This window comes from Oryctolagus cuniculus, chromosome 19 (assembly GCF_051225735.1).
Source record: "Oryctolagus cuniculus isolate XC-2025 breed Fujian yellow rabbit chromosome 19, ASM5122573v1, whole genome shotgun sequence".
NCBI classification, from domain to species: Eukaryota; Metazoa; Chordata; class Mammalia; order Lagomorpha; family Leporidae; genus Oryctolagus; species Oryctolagus cuniculus.
The window spans coordinates 62218122-62227394 of NC_142885.1; the positions used below are offsets into that span (position 1 = coordinate 62218122).

At 54.6% G+C, this 9273-nt stretch overlaps 1 protein-coding gene and 1 long non-coding RNA gene across 11 annotated transcripts in view; one reads left to right on the top strand and one right to left on the bottom strand.

Annotated features, from left to right (window-relative positions):
* Positions 1-5169, bottom strand: part of SNX29 (sorting nexin 29) — a 473360-nt gene extending 468191 nt beyond the window's left edge. For 4 of the 6 annotated variants that reach the window (XM_008257737.5, XM_051847819.3, XM_089321667.1 and 1 more), the window contains exon 1: positions 5048-5169. In XM_008257737.5, the coding sequence (XP_008255959.2) occupies positions 5048-5054 (7 nt within the window). In that variant the 5' untranslated portion in view covers positions 5055-5169. The remainder of the gene's footprint in view (positions 1-5047) is intronic. The other 2 variants (XM_089321668.1, XM_089321670.1) reach the window with 2 other exon arrangements.
* Positions 5170-5211: 42 nt separating this feature from the next.
* Positions 5212-9273, top strand: part of LOC103348554 (uncharacterized) — a 62093-nt gene continuing 58031 nt past the window's right edge. For 3 of the 5 annotated variants that reach the window (XR_011384798.2, XR_016226218.1, XR_011384797.2), the window contains exon 1: positions 5212-5533. This is a non-coding gene — a long non-coding RNA (uncharacterized LOC103348554). The remainder of the gene's footprint in view (positions 5534-9273) is intronic. The other 2 variants (XR_516905.5, XR_016226219.1) reach the window with 1 other exon arrangement.

Genomic DNA, 9273 nt, shown 5'->3' on the forward strand with positions numbered 1-9273 from the left:
GTCCTGGTTGCCCCTCTTCCAGGCCAGCTCTCTGCTCTCTGCTGTGGCCTGGGAGTGCAGTGGAGGATGGCCCAAGTGCTTGGGCCCTGCACCCTATGGGAGACCAAGATAAGTACCTGTCTCCTGTCATCAGATCAGCACGGTGCGCCGGCCACAGCGTGCAGGCCGCAGCAGCCATTGGAGGGTGAACCAACGGCAAAGGAAGACCTTTCTCTCTGTCTCTCTCTCTCACTGTCCACTCTGTCTGTCAAAAAATAAATAAATAAATACTGCTGGTGGGAATGTAAAATGCCGCGCCCACTCCACCAATGGTTAAACAGAGCCACCTTATGCTCCAACAATTCCACTCTTAGATCTGTAATCAAGAGAAGTAAAACATATGCCTACACAAAATCCTGTAGGTGAACATTCACATTATTCCTAACAGCCAAAAAGCAGAAACAACCCAAGCGCCCACCATGTTGACAAATGCATACACGGAACGTGCAGCATCCATTCAACAGAATATTATTTGTCCATTAAAAGGAATTCAGCACAGATACATGTTACAACCTGGTCGAACCTCAAGCACAGCATACTGAGAAAAGCCACGTGAAGAACTCACATTTTTTTTAAAGGAATGATTTATTTATTTGAAAGTCAGATTTATACAGAGAGAGGAGAGGCAGAGAGAGAAAGAGAGAGAGGGAGGGGTCTTCCATCCGCTGGTTCACTCCCCAGTTGGCTGCAACGGCCAGAGCTGTGCCGATCCGAAGCCAGGAGCCAGGAGCTTCCTCTGGGTCTCCCATGTGGGTGCAGGGGCCCAAGGACTTGGGCCATCTTCTACTGCTTTCCCAGTCCATAGCAGAGAGATGAATTGGAAGTGGAGCAGCCAGGTCTTGAACCGGCGCCCATATGGGATGCTGGCGCTTCAGGCCAGGGCATTAACCCGCTGTGCCACAGCACCGGCCCCCAAGAACTTACATTTGTAAGAAGTGTCCACAACCGGCAAATCCACCCAGACAGACAGCAAATTAGTGGTGGCCAGGGGCGGAGGAGAAGGTAGACAAAGGATGACTGCTACTGGGGACCAGGTTTCTTTCTCGGGTCACTGATTATGATTAGTCTAAAACTGATGCTTGTGGCTGGTGCCGCGGCTCACTAGGCTAATCCTCCACCTTGCAGCACCGGTACACCGGGTTCTAGTCCCGGTCGGGGCACCGGATTCTGTCCCAGTTGCCCCTCTTCCAGTCCAGCTCTCTGCTGTGGCCCGGGAGTGCAGTGGAGGATGGCCCAAGTGCTTGGGCCCTGCACCCCATGGGAGACCAGGATAAGTCCCTGGCTCCTGCCTTCGGATAGGCGCGGTGCGCTGGCTGCAGAGCGCAGGCCGCAGTGACCATTGGAGGGTGAACCAACGGCAAAGGAAGACCTTTCTCTCTCTCTCTCTCTCTCTGTCCACTCTGCCTGTCAAAAAAAAAAAAAAAAAAAAAAACTGACGCATGTGATGTTTGCAATACTGTGAATACACTGAAAAATAAAAAAAAAATGCTGAAAAATAAGGAAGCAAGGGAGGGACTTAAAAAATTAAAAAGATAAATCAGGAGCCAGGGTTGTGGCACAGTGGATTGGGCCACAGCCTGCAACGCAGTCATCCCATATGAACGTGGGTTCAAGTCCCAGCCTTTCCACTATCAATCCAGCTCCCAGCTAATATGCCTGGAAAAGCAGCAGAAGATGGCCCAAGTGCTTTGGCCCTGGCAACCCAGATGGAAACCAGGATGGAGTTTGATGGAACAAAGACATAAGCCTCAGCCATTTGCATTCACTGTCCAAAAGACAGATAAACACTGGAATGTATTCTTTGCCCTTGAATCTCAGTTGGGTCTCACAGTCTATGGCCTTCACACCCACCCTGCATTCTTTCCCATGTTCCCAAGGCCCCGCCCAGTTCCAAGAATTCCCCCCTGCCTGCTGCCCCCTACCCTAGCCCTCCTAAAATATAAAAAGAGCCCGGCCCCTGGGGGTCGGGGCCTTCTGCCATGGGTTCCATCATGTGTACACCCGCAGTTGGTCACCCCCCTCTGCGAATTTATTTTCTCTGAAGAAATTCGGTCTGGCTGTGGATTTGTGCACTGCCTCCTCTATTCTGTGCCTCTTTTGCTAACATTTATGGTGCCCCGCGTGAGGAGGCACCAATCTGCAACTCTTTCCCTAACAGAGTTCCTGCCTTCTGGCTTTGGCCCGGCCCGTAGTGGCAGCCATTCACGGAGTGAACCAGCAGATGGAAGATCTCTCTACCTCTCCCTCTATATATGTAGGTCTGCTTTTCAAACAATAAATATAAATCTTTTAAAAAAATCAAAAGACAAAGCAATTTGCAGTGTTCAAACTTTACTGAGATCCACAGTTTAAAGAATACTCTGCAATAAAATCCTAAGACAATCATAGAAATTTGAACATTGATTGGATATTTGGTGTTTTTAAGGCATTATTGCCAATTTCTTACAGCACTAATAATAGAACTGAGATTTTTTTTAAGGAGTCTCTGTATTTTTTTAAAGATTTATTTATTTATTTTAAAGGCAGAGTTACAAAGAGAGCGAGCTTCCATGTACTGGTTCACTCCCCAAATGGTCGCAATGGCTGAAGGTGGGCTGGTCCGAAGCCAGGAGCCAGAAGTTTTGTCTGGGTCTCCCACTGCACTCTGTGGGAGCAGGAGCCACCCCCTGCTGCCTTCCCACGTGCATTAGCAGAGAGCTGAGTGGGAAGTGGAGCAGCCAGGAACAGCATCAAAGGCAGCAGCCTTACCCACTACTCCACAATGCAGGCCCCAGTCCCTGAAATTAAGAGAAATATAGTAAGACATTTACGGGTGAAATGATGCTATGTTTGGGAGTTGCTACAACATAAGCTGAAAAGAGTGGCAGGAAGCAGGCAGGGACGTGGACCAAATGGTCATGAGATGGTCACTGTCCAAGCCTGCCACAGTGAGGAGGGCGAATCATAGCACTCCCTCCACTTGTGCGATGTTCAAAATTTTCTGCCACAATAAAAAAGGGCAGAAAAAAAGAGGAACTATTTCCATGTCACATTATCTCACCTGTGCCAATTATCAATATGACCCACTTCCGACTACAGTCTCTAGAAACCATTTAAAAATGCCCTCAGACCACTTGTTCTGCCTTAACTACAATGTCTCCCGAAGGCTTTCATCCTAGAAGCTTTTTCCTCAAAAGCCATTTGTTGGTGACTATCATTTGTTTGGCTTTAGACCTCATGTGTTTGCAGATTACATTTGAAAACTTCCCAAACACCAATACTAAGTCCCCCCTTGAAAGATACACTGATCAGCTTTTCCTGGCTTGTCGATTTCATCTTCACAATGAAGGCAGAAACCAGAGGGGTCCAGAACTGAGTTTGTGGCAGGGACCCCTAGGTCACATTAAAAAGAAAAGACCCGCAAAGCACGGAGTCCCAGTCCTTGTCCCAGACCGGAGCCCAGAAACAACCCAATTCCACCACACACAGTCCTTACAGAAAACAGCCCTGAGTTCCGAGACCACTTTAGCTGATTCAGTCCCGCAAACCTACCACACCGTCACGAGGTTACATGCCCACCGTGCCGGGACTTCCAGCATGGCAAGCAACCGACTCCACATCACACAGCTTCACGGGACAGAGCCAGGATCTGAACCCTTGGTGACTGGCTCCCGGCCTGCACTGTCACCGGGCTTCACCCTCGGGGAAGCCAGTTCATGCCCTCTCCATCTCCATATCACTCGTGTTCCAGATCAGAAACCTGAATCGGGTCTCCCCCAACTTGCCTCGGCCACAAAAGGTGGACCACTGCCCAGAGAACCTCCCACTAGGAACACCGATTTCACAGCAGAGACCAAAGGCACATTTGGAAAAAAAAAAAAAAAAATAGCTGGAAGTTAAAAGCAAAGAGCAGCATCCCTTGCGCCTCTCCTCCTGTGGGTCCCCCCAGAGATGACTGGGTAGAGGCGAGGGCCAGGGACACTGGAGGCTGGGCCTCGAGAAACCCCTGCTCAGCGAGGGGAACCCAGGCAGCACGAGGGTAGGCGGGTCCTCCTCATAAGCCCACATCCCACAGAGGCATCCCTGAGTCACTCCCGTCTCCACACACAGCACCCAGGAATGACTTAGCAGCAAAACACCAGCTTGCTCGCAGCGGGGGAAGCACGGTGAGCACGCAGCCCAGGGCAGGGGGCCCAACTTCAGGAACCCGGAGCCCAAGGAAACGCGGCCCACACCCCCCTCTGGCAAGCCAGCCCCTCGCCCGCGAGTGGGGAGAAGTTTGGGCTGGGAAGGGCAGGGCAGCGGTGCCCAGAGGGGCTCAGCCTCGGACAGGACGAGAGAGAGACCCCACCACCACCACCACCACCACCGCCGCCGCCGCCGCCGCCGCCGAGTTCAGGACAAGCATGGGAAGGGGCTGGAGGAGCAAAGGAAAACCCCAAAGTAAAAGCCAGGCACAGAGAGGGCAGCTGGTGAGGGGTGCAGCACAGCACGGGGGACAGAGGCGGAGGGCACCCGAGGGAAGGCGAGGGCGCCGGAGGAGTGAGGGGTCTGGGGAGCTGCAGGGACATGGGGGTCCCGGGGTGGGCAACCGCGGAATGTCTGAGGAGACCGCAGTGACGGGGACAGGGGCTGCATCAGGGGATTGCCTGGGGGTTGGGGCCCGGCACCTGGAGCCGGGACCCAACGATCCGGTTGTAGGGAGGGTCTGAGACCTCGGGGGGCTCGGAACCCGGGGTCACCGAGCACGGGGATCGGAGGACTGGGCGGGACTGGGGAGCAGGGGTCCGAGAGCTGGCTGTCACTGACGGACAGGAGTCAGGGGACCAGGAGCTCCCGGCCTCCGGAGGTCAGAGAACTGCGGGCGGCAGGGGCCAGGACCCGGCGCGCTGATGGCCGGGGGTCAAGAAGCCGGGAGCGAAGGGGCGGGGGACTGCGAGCGAGCGGGACACGGGGGCCGGAGCGTCCGGCTGGAGCGGCGGGGGTCGGGGCGGCTGGGGCGGGTGACGGCGGCGGGACCGCCACTCACCGCTCATGATGCCGCTCCCGGGGCCGGTGCCTGCGCCGCCGCCGCCGCCGCCGCCGCCGCCGCCGCCTCTGCAGCCACCGAGCTCCAGACAGGCCGGGAGACAGCGCGCCCCGCCCCGCAGCCCCGCAGCCCCGCCCCGGAAGCAGAGCGCCGTCGGCGCCGAGGCCCCGCCCCCCGCCCCGGAACGTAAACACGGGCGCCGGCCCGGGCCGCGAGTGCTGCGGTGGGGTCGCGGCGCCTCGCGGGGAGACCCCGGGTGGGGAAGTAGGCTCCTCGCGCTCCCCCTCTTCGTGGCGCAAGGAGACGGAACCTCGAGTAATGAGGCGACGTCGTTCCGGGACGGGTAGGAGCTGGAGGGTCGTACCCCAAAAAGTAATGGCCAGAGCGCGGCCGCAGGGCCTCAGGACCCCTGTGAAGAGGCGGCTGCTTGGAAGCGGAAGGCTGGGTGCTGAGAGGGCGCCGGCCCCAGAGGACCCCCCAGGACAGGTATTCCGGAAGGAGCCGCGAGGCCGCCACCCCAGGGAGAGGGCGGCCCAGGCCCGCCCGAGGACCCAGGTTTTCCGTCCGGCTCGGGATCTCAGGCCTCTCCCTTCCCGGCTGGTTAGGGGGCTGCTGGGTTCGTCCGCATGTGCGGGGTGGGGGGCTGCTGCGTGTGACCCGCGTGCTGCACGCTCACAGCAACCTTACAGGATCGGGTCACGGAGAGAATGGGCACCCGGCGAGGTGGGGGACTAATTTTTATGTAAGTCACAGGGTAACTTTTTTTGTTCTTTGAAGATTTATTTGGAAGGCAGAGTGACAGAAAGAGAGGGAGGGACTGAGAGAAAGCTGTCTTCCATCTGCTGGCTCCCTCCCCAAATGGCACCGGAAGCGGGAACAACGACCTGGTCTCCCATGTGGGTGGCAGAGGCCCAAGCAGGTGGGCCATCGTATGCTGTTTCCCAGGTGCGTTCTCTGGGAGCTGGATTGGAAGTGGGGCAGCTGGGACTGGACTGGTACTTCCATGTGGTTCGCCTGGGATGCAGGCAGGTGTGGGCGCCACTTAAGCCGCTGTACCACGGCGCCAGCCCCAGGGTTGAAAGCCTGGCACCTCAGCTGGTTTCACATCACAGCTCAGTACTCACGTGCAGACATTTAATAGCCATTCCAGTGTGGGCATCCCAGGTGCAGTTCTACCCACTGAGCCAGATGCCCACCGCCTTTTTCTCTCTCTTTTATTTTTTTTAATGTCATCTGAGACTTGCTGACAATGGAAAACACTGAACAGAGGACCAGGCCCTCCTAGGAAATGAAGCCAGGACTGCAGACCACTTCTGTGGACCCAGCCCCACAGTCCTGCTACCACACTGCTGACATGGGATAGGCAGGCAGCTACTTTGGCATCACTGAGCTGGAAGTCACAAACCCCCGCCCCATGTGCAGTTCTGTTCTGGCCGAGAACTGGGGGGGTGGAGGGGGGCTCTCTCTTCAGCAGGAGACCACAGCTAAAGGAGCCGCTGCGGTGGTCTCTGCTTTGCCTCCCACACCCCCTTCTAGGCCCACTCGTGATGGTTCTCTCTGTATGTGGGGCAACCCTTGCTCGTGTGTGTGTTTATAGATTGTGTGTGCTCACTTTATCATCTTTAAATTTTACCTTTTATATGGCAGCACCTAGAATGCTTCTCTTGTGCATGACAAGGACCTGGAATAAAGATTAATACCCTACACCCCCACTTCATTACCTCTCAACACATGATCCCTCAACTCAGCAGAGACCCGGAGCTCTTTGGAGGAGGATGCTTTTGTAGCATTATTTATAGCAGTGAAACAGTGGAGGCATCAGTCCACCCACGTTCAAGTAGTTCAGCAAACAGCTCAGCTCTCACAACTAAAATGTTATTTTTAAAGATTGGAAGTGTAGGGGCTGGTGCTGTGGTGCAGCGGGTTAATACCCTGGCCTGAAGCGCCAGCATCCCATATGGGCGTCGGTTCGAGACCAGGTTCAGATCCAGCTCTCTGCTATGGCCTGGGAGGGCAGTAGAAGATGGCCCAAGTCCTCAGGCCCCTGCACCCCCATGGGAGACCCAGAAGAAGCTCCTGGCTCCTGGCTTCAGATCGGCCAGGATCGGCTCCAGCCATTGCGGCCAATTGGGGAGTGAAGCAGCGGATGGAAGACCTCTCTCTCTCTCTCTCTCTGCCTCTCCTCTCTCTGTATAACTCTGACTTTCAAATAAATAAATCTTAAAAAAAAAAAAAAAAAAGATTGGAAGTGTGGGCGCCGGTTCAATTCCCTGCTGCCCAAGTTGTAATCTAGCTCCCTGCCAGTGTGCCTGGGAAAGCAGCAGAGGATGGCCTAAGTTCTTGGGCACCTGCACCCACATGGGAGACCTGGATAAAGCTCCTGCCTTCAGTTTGGACCAACTCTGGCCATTGCAGCCATTTGGGGAGTGACCCAGTGAATGGAAGATATCTCTCTCTTTCTCTCTCTCTCTTTCAAATGAATAAATCTTAAAAAAAATAAATAAATAAAAAAGACTGGAAGTGTGGGGAAATACTAGTGATAGTATTTGAAGTGAAAAAGGCCCTGTGTGAAAGAGTCCACGCGCTGTGCTACTGTTGTGTCCGAATACGGCTGTGTGTAGGGACCATGAGAGAATGTAAGAATGAGAGCTCTTGTGTTTGGTTGATGTGGGGATGTTTTTTCCCCGCGTCCACAATTGTGTCTTACTGTTATGGTGAGTTTGCTGTTTGTTGTACAGAGTCGTCGTGTCTGAATCCCCCTCCTAGAAAACCTGGTGTCACTGCCTACCTCTAACCTCCGGCAGAATGTCACTCACCTGCCTCGTTGGGTTTGGCATGAAGCCCCGTGTCATCCCTTCCTGTGGCGCCTTGCACCTTTGTAGCGTTCCCGGGTGGGGTGATGTACGCATCTGGTTTGTGTGTGGTATTGTGTGAAATACGTCTGGTCTTTGTCCCTGTCTCCGTTAGGTAGGAAAGTAGCCCATGGGTGTGAACGAACAAAAACGGGAATTCTGTGCCGTAGCAGGCAGGAAGAAGCATGGAAACAGAGCAGCAGCTGCCCATCAGAAATCTTGCTGGTGTCTGATAACTTTCTTAAGTGGGTGCCAGCCCTCCACGGCGGCAGCTTGGAATCTTCCCCACGCTCTGCACCGATTACAGTCCAAGGTGAAATTCACGAATTCCTCACCCAGAATGCCCTCCACCCAGCAGTATCCCATACCTCTACAGACTCCATTCTGATTGCAGGTGGCGCCCTCAGTTCTGTGCTGAGAGGCCCAGCTGGCATGGCGGGTGTACTCTCTTCACTAAAGTCAGCCAGCAAGCTTACTGCTACTCTCGGTCTCAGATTCTGAAATTCTTGCATGGCGGCAAGGACCTCTGATCCATCCGACTCCACTTACATCTCCAGTCACAGAGCTTGTAAAACGCCTGAAGTGTCCTCAGTGTTAGGAATGTCTTTCCTTACTCACAGTCAGCCCTTTTGGATCACACCAGAGTTTATGCTGATGCGATTATGTAGGGCAGGAGCCCTGGCAAGCCTCATGGTGGGCTGGAAATCACTAAGACCAAATGCTTGGAGTGTTGGGAGTTTTTAGCCCCACCCACTGACTTCTGAAGGAGGGGTGGAGATGAAGCTTTGTAAAAGCTCTTGGACTGGGCTGGTGCCATAGCTCAATAGACTAATCCTCCGCCTTGCAACGCCGGCACACCGGGTTCTAGCCCAGTCGGGGCGCCGGATTCTGTCCCGGTTGCCCCTCTTCCAGGCCAGCTCTCTGCTATGGCCCGGGAGTGCAGTGGAGGATGGCCCAAGTGCTTGGGCCCTGCACCCCATGGGAGACCAGGAGAAGCACCTGGCTCCTAGCTTCAGATCAGCAGGGTGCACCGGCTGGGGCGGCCATTGGAGGGTGAACCAACAGCAAAGGAAGACCTGTCTCTCTGTCTCTCTCACTGTCCACTCTGCCTGTCAAAAAAAAAAAAAAAAAAAAAAAAAAACTCTTGGACTGAAGGTTCGCCTGGCCCTTAGAAATCAGGCTACACAGGCCGTCGAGTAGCTCGCTCTTCTGCCGTGTGGGGTCACAGCAAGGATGGCCTCGCCTGGTGCCAGCGCCTTGACTCGGGACTTCCAGCCTGCGCATTGAGAAAACTGATTTCCTTATAAATTGCCTGGTGTCAACATTGTGTTAATAGCAGCACAGACTAAGCTAGTTGCTCCTGTGTTAGCTTGC